Source organism: Phaethon aethereus (genome assembly GCF_964289735.1).
Source record: "Phaethon aethereus genome assembly, chromosome: 7".
NCBI lineage: Eukaryota > Metazoa > Chordata > Aves > Phaethontiformes > Phaethontidae > Phaethon > Phaethon aethereus.
The window spans coordinates 21,378,385-21,396,442 of NC_138583.1; the positions used below are offsets into that span (position 1 = coordinate 21,378,385).

The window sequence follows — 18,058 nt, forward strand, 5'->3', positions numbered from 1 at the left end:
ATGCACACATGTCTCATGGGAGAGAGCTTGTTCACATGATCGCAAGGTGGTAATGGTCTTGTCCAGGAGCAGAGTGGTTTGCCATCAGAATTGGATAAGAGTCAGTGACTGCCAGCGTTTCCATACTTCTAAACTCCCCAACTCCAGTAGTTAAGGCTGCCAGTGTCTAATTTCATGGGACAGTTGACTAGTAAGAGATGATGCTAACTGTAAATAATGCAGTATCTTTAACTTCAGGTCTCATTTCAGCATGGACAAAGGAGCTGAACTCAAGTGGCAGCAGGAGGAGTCACCTGGCAAAGCAAGACAGCAAGAGCAAAGCCCTGATGATGGAGACAAAGCAGAAGTGCCAGGACAGCCTGCACACAGCAAGGACAAACCACCCCAGAGCCATACCCTTCAGTGGGAGAGTCTAGGCAGACAGTTTGTAGAGTATGAGCAGGTGGCTCCATTTCTAATCCCAGAGGAGCAGCAGAGAAGGCTTCTGGACTTTCTTCCCCTCTTCTTAAAGGTTTGTTCTCCTTGTTACCTTTGGGGCAGATGACAAGGATGTAAATTTGAGTTTCTGTTGCTGTATCCATTGTGGTCACCCTCACTGCTAGTGGAGTTAATTGGAGCATGATCCATTTGTCTAGGTGATAATTACTTTTATTCCATTGGGAGCCTGGCAAAACAGTTTCTTGTCCTCCTTTCCTCTAACTAAACTGCTGTGTTAGCATGAGAAAAGTATATGGGGGAGTACTGCTTTACTTTCATGAATGGCTAAATTCTATTGTTGGAGTCAAGGGATATGTTGATGAGACAGGCATGTTTCAAAAGTGAGTACCCTGTGAAGAGGCCACCATGTCTGCTGCATCTATTTTGCTACTTAGTAGGGGGCTGACCACAGTTTCAGTCTGGGAAAATGTGGCTGTGGCATGCAGCCAGCTAGGGGAAATGCAGGGGTACAGTCTTAAGATGGAGTTTTTGGGTTAATGACAGTGCTGATGTTTAATTTTAGTGCTTGAGAGAGGAGTTGTCTTATAGGTGGGGGAACTGTGGCATGAGGAGAGGAAGGTTGTACTGTGGGTAAGGGACACAGCTGAGAACTAGAACAGTTTAGTTAGCAGGCTGCCCTACCCCATGCCCTAGAGCTTCCATCAGCCAACAATTTCTGACATGGCCATATTGAAGGGTGAAGCTGAAAGAGCTTTGTAATGAATGGGAGCCTTATGGGCTGGTTTTGTTTGCTAGAGCATGTGAAATGTACAGGGAACTTTTTGAGTGGACCATACAGTGACAAAATGGCAGAGCTTATACTGAGTGGAGCAGGAAACCTGGCTTATCTTTAAATGTACTTTGGCCATGTTGTAGTACAGAAGAATTGTTTTTCTCTTGAATTGGGTATTTATGGATATGGAATCTGTGTTTTTAGCCTATGTAAGTCTTTCAGAAGGAAAATAAAAGCTTCTTTTTGATGAAACCATATTTCAATTATGGCATATTTCAGCCATCTGTACTTGTGAGTTTTGAGTGTTCTTGAGTGACCAAACTCAGATCCATCTGTTCCCTACCTAGCTGAGCTGGTTTTCTAAAAAAAGTCAGTGGATAGATTAGAAAAAAATGTTAATGACATGGTCACTCTGTCTCTATGGAAGAATTGTGGGACATAAAAAGTGATACTCTGTAGTGAGAGGGGCATTTTGAACTGTGTGTGCAGGGAAATCACTGTGCTCAGGGCTATGAAATCTTTGCTGTCCATTACAGTAAAGCAGCAATAACTTCCAGATAGTCATAAACATTTCACTCAGCTGAATGGAGCATGAATTTGTGAAGCTTGCAAGTCCTGGTGCAGAGCAGGACTTTGAAATAGCTATAGGTGCTGGTGTCAGTTAACAGCACTGAAGCAGGTCACTCATTACTGTCAATGTGATGCAAACAGTTGACTCGAGGGTAAGATCTGGTGATGTCTATGGTGAAGAGCTTGGTGTGTTTGAGTACAAGCTTGCCCTGACCCAAGGCAGTGCAGATAAAATGAATGGAAGGGTCTGAAAAGGCAGTGAGTGTATAGCCTGGAGTCTCAGAAGAGGCCTTCTCATTTGATCTAAATGGCCTTACAGATTTTATGATTACTGAACAAAGCTTTCACTTTTCACCACTTTGTCTCAGCTTCTGGATTTGTTTGCATAGAACAGTGTTTCTCCTGATCTAAGGCTATATTTGAGCAGAAGAGCTGTTGCTTTGCATATGTGCCTGTCACTGGAAACTAATCTCTCTCTCTGCATATGGCACTACATGTGCTGGAGCAGACTTGGCCCTTCTGGGAGCTCACCACCACTTTATTGCCTCACAGAAATTCTGGCTTCACAAAGGGGCAGTGTTCCTTCCTCAGCCTTCAAAGAATGCTCTTCAAAGTCAGATCAGGACTGATATCTGACAGTTTTCTTTTAGGGGAGCACCTTCTTATTCCATGGGTCTGCTTTTTAAATTGCACTGTTCTTTTTCTGAGACAGCATGGCAACAAGATACAACCTTTTTGCTTGGAGCAAGAGCCGTCTACTCTGCTTTTCCTACAGCTGGTTTTCAGACCTCCTGCCTTCCTTCCTCTTGAAGCTCCATGGAAAACATACATCCTTAATGCTTTGAGGGTACAAATGAATTCCAAAGATAGGCTTTGCTGTGGAAGATAGTCTCTCCAAACCACATCCTCCCCTTCTTGTAAGCCATGTATTGCAGGCTTTTCGTGAAATTCTTCTGTTGAGGTTTTCCTGCCTCAAATTTACAATGAATTCTCAGATGTTAAGGTTTTTGAGTTCTGTTGCAGCTTTAATTTTTGAATACCATGTAGTGAACATGAAGTAAACAAGTCTTGGTGAGATGGGATTATATAGAACAACTTCAGATTTGCTGAAAATTAACTAGGTATGAATAGCAAGAATGCCTTCCATGCGAAGGTCATTTTTTGCAGCGAAACTTTCAAAGGACTGAGGAAGCTGTTACTGAAAAAAGGTGATGAAAGCTACGAAATCTAGAACGCTTAGGAATTAAAATTTGGATAGCAAAGCAGGAAATTGCTTATTTGTCATGACACATGCAAAATAAACTTTAGTACCAGTGGGTCAAAGGACAGCTATTCCCCAGAAGGCAAGCTCAGTATTGCTAAGGGACTGGCAGTGTTGTGCATAAGCATATCCATCATGTGTTTCCCTTCTGTAGGGCTGAACTTCACATGTGTTAGTGTTGTAGAAAGTGATTTCCTCAATTGCAGTAGTGCTTGCAAAGAGAGGATTTTAAATTCCTAAAGGACATTTTGGGTACAGAGTATATTCAGAATGGACATGTGAATTTCTCATTAGCTTAAGACTTGATTTTGTGCCTCCTTCTTCCCCTTCACTTTTCTTAGATGTATCAGTGAAGCTTTGCAGTACTTTGTAGGCATTTAGGTTCAGATGTGTAGCCAGAGCACTTTGACCTTGCATCATTGATTCAGGAGTACATTGTGGAGGATCTGGCCCTTTAGCTTTGAGTCATCATGTTCTTCCCCATATGACTTTTACTCCCTTCATGTACCAGCCTTCTGGTTTCTGCTAAGCCCCAGGGCTGGCTTGGGGAAACGCATGTGAGTTATACATGTTACCAAGTTCTTACAGAAACTACCTCACTTCCTCCTGTTTAACAAGGGACTCTGCATAAGTTGTTTTCCTCCTTGGAAGACTTCCATATTTTGCTTTTCCTTTCCTTGTTTGATCACACAGATGCCAGTGCATCTCTGTCTTTTTGTCTTAGAGTGTTTTAGGTCTTAGTTGGCTGGAGAGAGAACGCATTATCTAGGACCCACCTCGGGTGTGGGGGCTCATTACTCACTGGTGGTACTTGATGTAGAAGGAAAAGGTGTAGGAGGAAAATGTTAGCCATCTGCCTGTGATTCAGGCCTAGGCTAGCAGTCATTTTAATGTGTCCTCTTGTATCTTCCCTCTTGGTGCCTCAGAAAGTATCAGAATGCTCTATTACATGGATGGCTTTTGAGCTAGCATCTCTCCATGAAGCATGGAATAAGAACAACAGATGGCAACAGCAGACACAGGGAACTTGTGGCAGAATCTTAAACATGTAGAAACAGGCTTAAGAGGAAGAGGGAAAAATCAGATTACATTGATACCATATTATTTGAGTTTCCCCTGAAGGCAGACATCCTGGAATGGAGTCAGGTTGATATTTTTCCAGATACATATCTGTTATAGGCTTAAAGATGGATATGGGACTGATTAGATCTGCTTGTAAAGGAGAGCATATTCCAGAGGGTGGTGTCTGACCCACAGGAAGATCACCTATAAATTAAAGTCAGAACGTTAATGGCCTGGTCTGTAGTGAGATGGACTAGCATAATATTTGCACAATGGTAGCATTGCTATGAACCTTGGATTACTGCTTTCTGCTGTGTATGGTCTGAACTTCTAAAAATTATCCTGCTCTTTCTGTTAGCAGAACAGTGTAACAGGTCCTTTCTGAAGTGTTCAGAGGGTGTTCCTCTTTGAGGCAGAGGGACAGGAATCTATCACTGCTTTCTTCTGAAAAAGGGTGACAAACATTAGTGACAAACACTGTATATTCTTAAGTGGCTGTGGGTTTCTTGTCATTGTGTGTGCCCCGCTTGCTTCTGTTCCTTACAGATCTTCCCTCATTTCTGCATCAGAAGTGGAGGAATCAGTGGACCTTGCTTCTGCAACTGAGGGTCTCTGAAAAATAATTCATGGTCAAAATCTGAAAACAACTAGCTTGTTTTCTTAATATTGTTGATTGATTGAAAACTAATTAATAGGCACACTGTGCAATTACATTTCACTCTTTTTGTAGCCCAGAAAAAAGAATTGAATGCAGTTCCAGAGGTCAATGCAGTAAAATGAAGCAAAAAGTAGGTGCTTGCCTGATTGCCAACAGACAACTGGCACTTTGTGGGAAAGAAATAGCTTGTCCACACGCTTCCATCAGCAGAGAAAGAACAAGTAATTGAAAGCAATGGTAGGGAAGGAAATAATGTTTATAGAGGATCTTCTTTCACAAAGAGTTGCACTGATTTCTTGGCAGGCAGTATTATGTGGTGTCTGCTCCAAATTACTTCAGGAGAACAGATGTCTTATTATTTTTGTTACCTTCCTTTCATTATCTGGCCTTACAGCTTTATTTTTCTGAGCTTTTAGAAGGACAACACTTTTGTAAAGAAAATTTTCAAGTTTGCTGGGGACAGGTGTCTCAGCCTCGTATTTAGAGGTGAATATTGCACTATTGCTAATACATTGATGTGTATAGCATCAGATGTTCTATATAAAAGTAATGGTACCTGATTTTCAGAGTCCAGTTGGGTGCAACAGTATTAGTCTACTGGAACGTTTTTTTTATTGCTTTTGGATTTTTTTTCCCCAAAGTCAAGGCTAAGAAACATTTGAGAGAGGACCTGTTTGTTAGACTCAGACCAGGGAACCATCAAGTCTTGCTGCTGTTTCCCTTGTCAGTTTTGCATTGAATTGCTTCTCCATTTTTGATCAAGTAATTTATAAATTGTTTATAAACTTGTCTATAAATTTGTTTTCCTTGGCTAGCTATGCATTTAGGACTCTACCTTCCCTTTTAGGGGTCCTTATTATAGCATAGGAAATGTTTAGAAATGCTGATCTGGTAAACATTTACTGTCATCATCTCAGCATTTTAGAAGTGCATCTTTTCCGATATTAGCACCAATCTGTATTCATGATGTAAGGTAGCTTGTAATGTTGTAAATTCCTAGCCATACAAAGTTGTCACTCCAGGCCTGGTAGCCTCATAGCCTCTTAACCTCATAGGCAGGTGGGTTAGGCAACTCATATTGCTGCAGAATCACATCCAGTGCCTTTTGGGCTAGAATATTGCTGTTTTTTCAGCTCCTATCCCCATGTTTTCTTCTATTTTCTTACTTTGCAACAAAGATTATTTCTATTCAGTAAGAAATACTGATTTTATAAGCCTTACTTTCCTCCCAAAATAGAGTAGAATTGAAAAGCAGAAACTTTGTGAATGTATTAAAAAAACCACCACCAACAATGAACCACAACCCAAAACAAAACCCAAAGTGAGTTTGTTCCTTCTGTGATTTTTATAAATCTATTGACTTGAAAGAAATAGTTCATTTTCAAGTGAATCTTGGCCAGTATATTGCTACCTGGGAGCAGTAGTCCTGTATTACTGTGGGGCTTTTTTTGCCAGATCTGTTGCAAATGCTTCACGAGAGCAGCAGTGTCAGTCCTATCTCAGTGTCTAAGTAGCTGAGACTGTGCAATGATGTGCTCAGCAGAAAAAATACAATTTTAATTTTTAATTTTTTATTAAATTGAAAGCTTAAGTTTTGTTTATGACTAGATTTAGTTTGGAGGAGAGCTGCCTTTGGAGAAGGATATACTTCTACTGAAAAATTCTTGGGCAACTGTAGCTTTAACCTCTTCAGGGTACCTAGTGTTTATGTTGTATTTTAAAAGGGACTAGCATGCTTTTTGATACAAATTAGTGACACAGGGGCTATGACAAACATTTACATTGTTTTGATTGTATTCAACGGAGAAAATAATGTAAATGCTCTCTAGTAGGTGCATTACATGATTCAAAAAGTAAGTTGACTTCTGTATCTGTAGCATCACACTGTGGCTTGTCTGACAAATACCGCTTAATGGATTACACTGGCTGGGCAAGGAATTTTGCAGGGGAATGTTATTTTTATGTTTGTTTATTTGTATTTATTAGTACTTCTCAATCTACCAAAGACATTCTGCATCAGAAACACTTAACAGTTACACTTGGATTTCAGGCCTGGGAACAGTCTGCTGGAGTAATCGTATTCCCCAACATTCAGCTGTTAGCCAGTGAGGTTTCCAAGCTTCTGACAAAAGAAATTAAGAGGAACCTCAATGGCAAACCTGCAGGTAATGATCCCATACCATACCCAGTGGACCCACTAATTCTGGGAATGCGTTGTCATTCGGCTGTCCTCTGTGCTTACCGTGACGGAAATAAAGGGGGAATGGGAACAGGCAAAGTGTAGCAAGCCAGATCTTTTGCTAGGTGTGAGCTAGCACTGGTTTTGGATGATTGCACTGAAGGTCTGGCCTTATATGCTGTGCTGACTGCTGTTTTGAAACTTTTGTAGCTGGAGAGTTGTAACACTGCAGTTATGTAGTAAGATAGTAGATGACGCATTATCACAGAACCATAGAATCATAGGGTTGAAAGGGACCTTTAAAGGTCAGCTAGTCCGACACCCCTGCAATGAGCAGGGGCGCCTTCAACTAGATCTGGTTGCTCAGAGCCCTGTTCAACTTGATCTGGAATGTTTCCAGGGTCGGGGCATCTACCACCTCTCTAGGCAACCTGTGCCAGTGTTTCACCACCCTCACTGTGAAAAATTTCTACCTTGTATCTAGTCTAAATCTGCCCTCTTTCAGTTTAAAACCATTACCCTTTGTCCTGTCGCAACAGGCCCTGCTAAAAAGCCTGTCCCCATCTTTCTTATCAGCCCTCTTTAAGTACTGGCAGGCTGCAATAAGGTCTTCCCAGAGCCTATTCTTCTCCAGCCTGAACAACCCCAACTCTCAGCCTTTAAGCCTATTCTGAGGAGCTTTCTTTAATGCAAAAAATACTGCTAGCCACACATGGCTTTCCTGGTGGCTGTTGTACATTCTTAGCACTGGTCAGCTGGCAGACTTCATGGCCTGAGCTGGTATTCCCAGAGAAGCTTGTCAGTTTGAAACATGTAGTTTACATGAAGTGACCTGAGCCTTATGCTGGATCAAAATCTTTCTATGTCCTTTTATTCACTTGAGTGGACTCCTGCTACTGTAATTTTGTTTGTCAGATCTGTTAAGAAAGTATCAATGAGGCAATTTAATCTCTCATTAAGGAATTAAAATTTAATGTTTTTGTGGTAACAGAGGAAGCTCGTCTGGCTTTGGAGCAATTGCTGCAACAGAAAGGGGAAACAGAAGATGGCCGTTTGCTCCTGAAATCAGTGTACCTGCTCTCACAGACTGACTTGGTAAGAGAAATGACTACAAAGTGTTGGGTTTTTTGTGTCTTGTTTTGTTTTTTTCCTTTTTATTTCAGAGAAGTTGGGTATCCACCCCAATCGTGGAACACCTAAGTCTCATAATGTTTGCATTATCCCCAGTGCTTTGTGCTTCAGCATGCCCAGGGTATACAGTCAGATGAAGGACATACCACCAGGTTATAGCCCAGGCTTTTCTAAAAGAGAGAAGTAAGCGCTCTGTGCTTTCAGATACCCTTTTTGTTTTGATCATCAGGCAGCTGCTTTTCTAGTTTTCCTCTGATTTATCTTTTTTCCCATTGTGTATCACTGCTCTTCAGCTTTTCTTTGTCACTCCAGTTTATGTATCAAAAAGATGACTAGTAAGGATATGTCTGTGTGGTAATACAGTGGTTGGATTTTGCATGCTGGTAGCCTCTCACTTTGGAGAATTTCAAAGCATTTCATGAACTCTACTTGTACAGCCATCCTGAATGCAGACTGACATCAGCAGTACAGCCTGCTGATGGGCATCGGGGGTGCGTTTATCCCTGCCATTTTGCTGAGCAGTTTGTCTCATCCCTATTCAGATACATGAAAATAAAATCTTACCGTCAGCTTCTAGTGGATATGTTCTGCGTCATAAGGAGCTCTATAAAATTATATACAGTTACTCACAGAATGAAGTTCTTGTTGAGGTTTGTGTTTTTCACAGATTTAAGACATTACTATTTTTTGTAGCGCACACTCACAAAACTTCATATCACAAACCTCACTCTTCTGTTTAATTTGCTGCAGATTTTTGATTAGCTGTAATTAGAAGCGTGTGTACAGTTATTCAATAGGTTACAAAAGCAAAGGTGTTATAGATAAATTGGTGCTATGCTGGGTCAAGGAGGGAATGGAGAACTCATGGTTTTAATGTACCAGGCCTCTATAGCTGCAGGGTGTCCTGTGAACTATATAACAAAAGGGGCATGTCTGCCACTGGACTTACTGCTATTTTTAGCTGCTAGTTAGTTTGCAGGGTGTGTGCTTTATTGACTGTAGGTCTCCATATGCAGGACATAGTATCTCTGTCAAAGCAGTGGTTCAGCTGGAGTGGGAAGTCCTGGGAACAGCTATGGCAACACAGTCAGTGTGCCAAGTGGATTTGTACAGCCATGCTAAGTGATTGCTAAGCTTGTATGCCCTATAGCACTTGTAAGGATAAAATACTCAAGTAGCTTTTTCATTTGCCATTACTACAGTCAGTGTGTAGAAACACAAGGAAAGTGTGGTCAGCTTCTGCAGGGGCTGATTTTTATTTTCCGTAGAGAACTATGTGGAACATTATTGGATCTGGCCTTCCAGCTGCTCTGATCCAGTGCCTGTACCTTTTCTTCACTTTTCCTCTGAAGAAAACCTGTGATGATGGAGAGACAAGCGAAGATGACATCCAAACTCAGGAAATGCTTGTTAAGGTGAGATGTATCTCTGGGAGTTCATTTACCCTGAGTACTCAGATGTTCACTTAGACTTTTAGCTGTTGATTGATTCAAACTGACAAAAAACTGAAAACCATTGAACAAACATCAGGAGCAGTATAAAACAATCTGAGATGATGCCACTGTATCTCTTATTTTTTTGTTAAAGAAAACAACATGATTTTGTAAATGGGAAAAAAAATCCATTGAGAATATCCTAGTGGTAGTTTTATTTGTTCATTTCACTGCATCCTTTCTCCTGATGTTAGTGTCAAAGTACAATCCCCCCACCCCAATAGATTTTTATTCATCTCTCAGATATTTGTAGAGGTGTTTATTGTTGCTGATTTTTGTTTGCTTTTCAGATAATGCTTAACATGTACAGAGAGGAACAAGGTGTAGAGGAACTTCTGGCAGGTGATAAACTTCAGTCATTAATTATAGCAACTGCTTCCCTCTGGAACCAATGTAGCCACTCATGGAAAGTACCAACTGGCCGTGTGCTGAGAACAATTTCAAAGGCTCAGACAAAAAACAGCATTGTGTACCTACAAGGTTTGGTTTAATAATTTGGCTTCTCCTTTCCTCATAGCTCCGCTGAGAATGAATTTACAATAAGAGTCTCCCTGGCATAGGTTTTTATGTCCACATCATCTGGTAGTCAGTCGACTGCAAAGCATTGGCTCTTGGCTTTCTAGAAAGGAGCTTTATTTAGTACTGATAACCATTTGGAAACAGAAGTTTTCTTCTACACAAAAAATGAAAGTACAAGCAAGAGCTAATCCCACCTAATCACACTAATGTAGCCAAGGACAAGTTGTATTACGTTGGGTTTTTTTAAGTTGTGTGACTCAACGCATGAACCTAAGGCTCATGCACACTCTAAATAAAAGGTTGAGGGGTACTGCCAGAGGAACAGTATCTTTTGGGACAACGTCATGATTAGTTGAGTTACATCCTCATTTCTTCCTAGGCTTTATTAAAGTAAGGAATTTTTTTTTTGTTATTGAGAAGTGCAAAGGCCATGAGTCTCAATTTCTTAGAAGGAAAAAAAAAAGTTTTATAATCCACACTTTACTGTCAGTATTCCTTGTCAAGGAGTAACTGCATATAGGTATTTTTATTTTTTAAAATAAAAATTTGTCTTCCTAAGTGAGATTGAAAGACTGAGGAATAATAGTTCTGAGAGTACTGAACTGTTTAGACATTTTGAAGCTGTCCTGAAAGGACTGGCCATGAGATCAGACAAGAAAACTAGGTTTTATTGCTTAGAACAAGATGTGTATATCCCATCACATATGCCTCAGTGAGCAGAGAATTAATCTGTCAACTCTGCACAGAATGTGTGATTGACTTAGTACGAGACAATTAAATATGTCAGCCTTGTACTCAGACAGCTGGATTCACTGTATGTGATTTTTGGTGAGTGGGTGGGTTAGAAGTTTATACTCCTAAGACTGAATCAGCTTCTGAGGTTTAAGCAAATAAATGCATGTATACTTTAAAACCAGAAATGTTCTTTGTGTAGCCTCTGAGATGAGTGTGATATTCATATATCCTCTTGTCTTTTCTTTCTAGAGTTAACTGACTCCTATTTTACTGGGAAATAACTTTTCAAACTTGTTGTTCTGTTTTTGTTAGTAACTTCTTTGACTGTCAGTTCTTAAATACTTGCTATATTTTTTTTCCACAGCTGTAGACTGCATTAAAATAGCTATTCAGAATCTCTTTAAACTGGCTGATACCCTACCTGCTTGTGATGTGTGTGAAGCTGCTAGTATTGTCTTGTGCTTTGTGAAAGATTCCTATCCCATATCATCAGCTTTATTAACAGAGTTTGAAAATAATGATGGCTACCAACTCCTGCTAAAAATTTTACTCAGGTAAGTAGAGAGGCTTTTAGTGGGCTTCTAGAGGATGGTAAAAATTTTCAGAATGCATGGTGGTCTGTTTTAAAATATGAATCATGTAGGTAATCCTGTGTGGATGTAAAGCCAGTAATAAAGACCCAGATCTTGGGTCTTTCATTGCTGTTTTCAGAAGAATAAAGTAATACATAACTTATACTGAAACTGTAGTGGAAATTAATGGTAGGAGAAGTTAGTCTACAGGTGGGATAGGGACTTACTGAACACAAGGCAAATGTTCTTCATCAATTAGTATTAGAAGGGATATAGGTCAGAGACATTTGTCTCAGTTAAGGTGAACTCGATCCAGGAATGCAGTCAGCTAGGGAGGATATTTTGTAATTTGGATCTAGAGGATTGTAATTTTAATCATGAATCCAAAGATATCTGAGAGTATGGTTTCTGATCCTACAGTTGGAAAAAGTTTTGTCTTTTTCTGGCAGTGTTTTTTTTAGTTACCTTAGATTGTCTAGCTTTCTCTTATAAATAAACTGTCTTGAGATGTATATTTCTGAGGAAATTTTTCCATATGAGGACAGAAATAGATCTTTATCAGCAAGGGCTCTGACTGCCCCTGTCCTTTCTAACTGATGTAACTAAGCTGGAAAGACAGAAATGGCACACAGGTGTTCAGGGCTTCAGATTAGTCTCCCTTTCTAGCACATACTGGCAGAAAGGGATAGACAGACCTTCTTTCCTGAATGTGTTGTGTGACAAGATTTTGTCTTCTCTGATGCTTGGAATTTCTTTTTCCAAGGTAAAAAGAATCTTGCTGATCGCACTCTTTCCTGCCAAAATGAATACTAGCATTTGCCCTGACCCCCTTTTTTTTACCTTGTTTAGATTAAAACAGGACTTTTTTTTCTTCTGACATTTTCCTAACTTCCAGTGTCAGTCTACTGCTCAGCTGCTAATCTATGCTGAGATACTGCAGTTTTCCTTAAGAATTGATGCCTCTAATCAGTACAGAATAGGAAATTTCTGCTCTTTGACATACTGTCACTTCAGTCTAAACTATGGCAAATCTGGGTTTACAGTTCAAACTATTTCCTTATATAAGAGAGACATGCTGTCTTCATGTTTGATTCTCAAAGCTCGGGCAATGCAATATTTCTCCCTTCCTAAGGGCTGAGTTTTTTCTGTTATTTGTCTCAGTTAGCAACTACCTTACCTTGCCAAACACATGCCTACCTTTTTAATGTGAAGTGTCTATTTTAATTTTTTTTTTTTCTCACAAACTTTATTTACTCCCTAAAACAGGCATTCTTTTGGAGATGATTACTTTTTTTTAAGTACAAGTAACTGGACAAAATTCCAACATTTACTTTATTTTTCAGAAGATTCTTACGGTCTCACTTCAATTTTCTTCTTCAATTTGTAAGTTCTGTTCTGATTCAGAATGTGCCACCATCGTGTGGAGTTTCTGTTTGTAAGATGATTAAACAAGTCACAGAAATAAGGCAAAAAGACAGTAAAATAGTCTGGAGAGGAGTGAGTTTGTATTACTTAGCAATACAAACATTTTGTATTACTAAGGCATGAACATATGACTGTCCCAAGTTTTGTTGCTAGGTGTGAAGGGTTGCAGCAAAATGGAGACCCCTATCTGCATGAGATCTTGGACATGCTGACTTGTCTTACAACCTGTGGAAAAACTGAACTGAAAGTTTCCGGCAATATTGTACACCCGCAATTACCACACTTTGATTTTGAACGGACACGGTCTTCAGGTACAGTGGGTGTGTATATCCATATAACTGTATATATCTGTGGCTATGTAGGTGGGTCATAGAAAAATGAAGCTCTATCGATATGTGTCTTAAGATGGAGGAAGGCATATGAGATGGTATTTTCTAATTCATGTGCTTAACACTGCAGGAGCCTGAATGCCACCTGCATCAAACTGAACTGACTGTGTCAGCTGTAGGTCTGATCCAAGGTTGAGAACATGCCCCCACATCACATCCTTTATATCTGTGACTCCTATTTCCACGCTCAGACATGATTTACCATTATAGTTATGGTGCTTGCAGTCTTAAATAACATTGATGTAAAAATGATCTCACCTGTTTTTATCCCACAGGAATGACAGTGAAAAATCTCCAAGCTTTTCAGGTGTTGCAGTCCATTTTCCAGAAGAGTAATGATCAGCACCTGTGCGGAAGAATCTTGGCAGCAATTGGTACCATATGGGCCTGGGACACAGTGAATTTCTTTCTTCTGGAATGGACATTACAACCTATCAACCAGTTTACTGACATAATCCATTTCAAACCACACACAGTCCAAGTCCAGTTCTTCAGACTGGTGGAGTCCATAGTGCTAGACCTGTCCTATGTCCCCCATGAAATTTTGAAGAAGGTTCAGTGTTTGATAAAGGAAAACGTAGTGCCGTTCTGCACCTTAACAGCTCTCCGGTGCCTTCTCAGCATGACCAAGAAGGACCTGTTATTCAGTGACATATTCCGCGACTCTGGGCTCTTAGGCCTACTGCTGGCACTTTTGAGGAAGCAAGCCAAGATCCTGAGGAAGTCAGGTACAATTTAATGTCATTCACAATCACTGTTGAAATAGGCAGATCAATCTCTAACGTTCTTTTATCTGTGTGTGTTCCTATGAGGTATCACTAAAAAGGTAACCCTACATCAGCTGGAAAGTTGGAAACACCACTATTACCAGCATTGCCTATTAGTTATGCAGAAGATCAGGACTGCAGAGCATAGAATTAGATGTGTGTTTCCCAATGAAGACTAGACCAACTAGACCCTGATGACTAGACAATGCCCTATCTGTATTTTGTTGCCCATTTTAGGGGTCAAGTAGCCTGTAAGTACTATTTAAGAAAAAACTAGAATTTGCTGGAGAACTGGTATTCCTTTTTGGTTTAATATATTTTAGCTACAGTTAACCACATCTTGAATAAATTGTATTACAACTTTCAATATACTGATAGCTGGAATCCATCTATCTGGTCTGGAAGAAGGCACTGAGAAGGAATTAAATGCTGTGATGCTGAAGATGGTGGCTGCCCTCACAGTGGGTTCTGTGAGGAACACTGGTAAGAAATGACATATGACTGCATTACCTTTGATATTTGGGAGTAAGTGGCCACAATACCTCTTAAGGCGCACCAACAAATTTTCCAGCTTTTGTGCTTCAGTGAGAAGTGGAGGACAAAAGCTTGAAGTGTAGGGATAAAAATGTTACACCAGGAAGAAACGTGGCAAAGATATTCTCATCCTGCATAAAGAAACGTGGCAAAGGCATTGTCATCCTGCATAATGAGCCTTATCCCAGTAGTCATCCTGCTTCCCTCATCCATGTGTATACTCCTGAAGTGTTTACACAGAAAACGAAAGCTTGTTTTCTGTGTGAGTTGTGTATTGTTTCTTCATCCAGATTTTCTTTCATGGTATCTATTATTTGAAATCTTTATGAGATCAGACACATGCTGAGGAACACCCATACATTTAGTATTGGCATACCTAAGTGGTATGTGTGTGGAGAATCTTGTGGAACACACTAATACAGAAGTGAACTCTTTGAATACTGGAATCCGCTCACTTAATTCACTCTTGAATCCCAGAATCATTGTTTGCAGCATCTTACAAAGTGCAAATATATTGCCAGAAACTATCAAGCAGTCCCTTTCATAAACTAGAGAGATGTTTAAGCTGAAAACTAATAAGGCATCTTTTCCTTTTCATTCATTATTGTATTGGGAAGCTGTCATCGCTGATTAGAAACCATTGTCATCCAGTCATTTTATCCCCTTGTGCCATTCAGTTTGTGTTATCTTTAGCTTAACCAGCTCTTCTTGCCTTTCCTGCTGTATTTGTAGAAGTGTAGCACTTCACACCAAAACTGAAAATCTACTTGTGAAAACTACAAGTAAAGGATAGTTTAAGTAACAAATGATACTGTATTTGTCCCAGTTGTTCTGAAAGACTATGGAATGGTGCCATATATCAAGATATTTTTGGATGATGACTGCTACAGGAGCGCCACTCTTAGCATCTTGGAGCAGCTATCAGTCATCAACTACGAAGAATATATGAGCATTATTATTGGCGCCCTCTGTTCTTCTACTCAAGGAGAACTACATCTGAAACTAGATCTGCTGAAGGTAATTAATGTGGCTTCCCAGTTGGTGTTTTCTTGGAAACAGCTTGGCTTGTGGCAAATTGCTCTTAATCTTACCCCTAGCACTGTTTTTTCCAAGAAGGTAAGTGCAGAAGGAAAAAGAGCCATGGGCCAGTTTTTGATTCTGGTAAATTGCGTGCTTTGATTTTTAGCAATGTGTGTGTTGGTCAACACCTTCACTCAGTATCAGATTGTGAAGTATTCTGAAGACTTAAATAGTAATGCAGGATGGAGAGATGGAAATAGCAAAGGTCACAGTTGTATGAGCAGTTCTATGTAATGTGGCAGAGAAAGGAGAAACAAATGTGAATGAAAGTGGAGGAGATGTGGAAGGAGGATGTGAGAAGAGGTAAAAGATTAAGATTGGAAGGGGTGGGGTAGGTGTGAGATGAACAGCTTTATTCTGATAAGTTTCCAAGGTTGAAACTTCGCTGTCCTTAATTTTGTCATCTCTTTCATACACTAGTGTCATGGAGAAAGAGATGAGATGATGGAAAGGGGGAGTCTTATGAATGTTTGGAGGAAGAAATTAGAACTATTCATAGCCTCTATGGTGTTTATAAAGGGTCTGATCCATAAGCAGTGAAGCAGGGGAAAGAATCAGTGTGCTTTATTTTGGTTTAGATCATAGGCACTAATTTGAAAAACAGCCGTGCTGTAAGCACTGATTTAAAGTTTCATTCTACCTTCTCTACCAAGTGTGAACTGAATTCACCTTTCAGCACAATATAGCAGCTGCTTCTGTGACAAAAGGATCATGTTACTCTAAAAAAACCAAAAATGTGACAAAGTTTATAGCTTTGATTTAAAACAGTAAACTCTAACAATATATGTGTAAAAGTTGAGTATAGTGTCCAAACTAATATGAAAACAAATGCAGCTTCAGTGTCTAATTTTGACAAATGATAACAGTATTAAAGCATAATGTAAGCAAATGAATTTATTATCTACATCCACTGGGACTGTGATTGTGTTACACACAAATTCAGATTGATTTGCTAATATATATTTAGCTGTTAAAGCCTGAGCCCAAATGCAATTAGCACTGCTGTATTCCAGCATGGCACGTGGACAATTATGAGGAATAACAAATAATGGAATGTGAAAAAATTCTGTTAACGTTAACTGAGTTAGGGGGTTTCTAGCAGCCATCAGTTTTATAGATTCAAGACAGAGGAGTACTAACTCATAGGCGATTAAATTCTAACTGAGTTAGAGCTGGAGGAAATGTGGCTACTGTTGACCTTCTCTGAAATGTGTTAAAGCCATCCTGATAACTTCAACTCTGAGTTATTAAATTTACTCCCTGTTCAGAAGTCTCTGCCTGGTTTGATATATTATCATACAAAGTTGAATGACAGTAATAGAGTTCCCCCTCCCTCTCCAGTTCTGGCAACCCTTTCTCCCTGTCCTAGATCCTGTTACAGGGAGATATATTTACATTAGAAACTGTTCCTCTTCAGCAGGTTGTGAAGTGAAACTCTTTCATTGGATATCTGTTGGGAAACTTTATATGTAAATATATATATAGTATGTAAATAGCTTTCTGATGTGAAAAGGTAAAGCCTTAAATTTGAAAGGTCCAGAGTGCCTGAAAGAGCATCATATTTACAAAAGGAGTTGTGCAACATCCCAAAAACCTGTGATGGATTATATTTAAATGTAGTAGACTGTTTCTTGCAAGCTCTTTTTTCTCACTAATTTTACTTCCACAACTACAACTCTTAATAACTCTTCTAGATTTGTTTTTAAAATGTCAAGCCCATAGCGCACACAACTTACAAGTGGTATAGGTTGTTTTTTATGCATATATAATATTGTCAAGTGGAATTCACTTGTAACCTGCTTTAAGCCCACTGAAGTTAGAGAAAATCTAATGACTTCATTATCTTGGAATCTGCCTCTTTATAGCTTTTTTCCTCCAAAGTGTTGTGCAAACTTTAAAAATATATCTGCTTGGAAAGGGAATGATTATTGCCTTTCTTAATGAGGAGAGCCTGCTGCTTGCAGTATTCTTTGGGCCATCCTATGTCGCTGCTTTTTTGGAAAGACTCTTTCAGTCATACGAGCAAAAGTCTAGTGTGGCTCCTCATGTGTATTCAGGGGTGTAGGAAGACTTACCTATAGAGAACTGTGCTGCCTTCTCAGCTTCTATTTGAGGTTATTTAAAATTGAATCTCTGCTTTCATGAATTTAAGGCAAAGGCAGATTTCTTGAGAGAGTCTGAGAAGACTGATGAAAGAATAACCAAAGGTCTGAAATTACCTCTGTCCAAACTGACTAGGATATGTAATGCAGGAAACTTGATTTCTTTGCTTATTCCTGTGAGCACTATTCCCTACCTGTCAGGCTGACTCCATGGGTTGCTGCTGAGGATGTATTTAAATCTTGTTTGACTCATTTGGTATATTGGAGAAGGGAGGAGGAGAAAAGTTGTGCAGTGGTGACCTTTATTTTAACCAACTTTTCTTTTTTCTTCGGAGTGTAATTTCACTGAAAGAGTTTTGGTACAAACTTGG

At 39.6% G+C, this 18,058-nt stretch overlaps 1 protein-coding gene across 1 annotated transcript in view; it reads left to right on the plus strand.

Annotated features, from left to right (window-relative positions):
• The first annotated feature begins 249 nt into the window (after positions 1 to 249).
• The window catches only part of WDFY4 (WDFY family member 4), a 136,057-nt gene continuing 118,248 nt past the window's right edge, over positions 250 to 18,058 (plus strand). Inside the window, exons 1-10 of the mRNA XM_082002379.1 lie at positions 250 to 511; positions 6,812 to 6,926; positions 7,932 to 8,035; positions 9,340 to 9,486; positions 9,855 to 10,044; positions 11,183 to 11,372; positions 12,969 to 13,126; positions 13,480 to 13,932; positions 14,350 to 14,454; positions 15,332 to 15,522. Coding sequence (XP_081858505.1) covers positions 251 to 511; positions 6,812 to 6,926; positions 7,932 to 8,035; positions 9,340 to 9,486; positions 9,855 to 10,044; positions 11,183 to 11,372; positions 12,969 to 13,126; positions 13,480 to 13,932; positions 14,350 to 14,454; positions 15,332 to 15,522 — 1,914 coding nt within the window. The 5' untranslated portion in view covers position 250. The remainder of the gene's footprint in view (positions 512 to 6,811; positions 6,927 to 7,931; positions 8,036 to 9,339; positions 9,487 to 9,854; positions 10,045 to 11,182; positions 11,373 to 12,968; positions 13,127 to 13,479; positions 13,933 to 14,349; positions 14,455 to 15,331; positions 15,523 to 18,058) is intronic.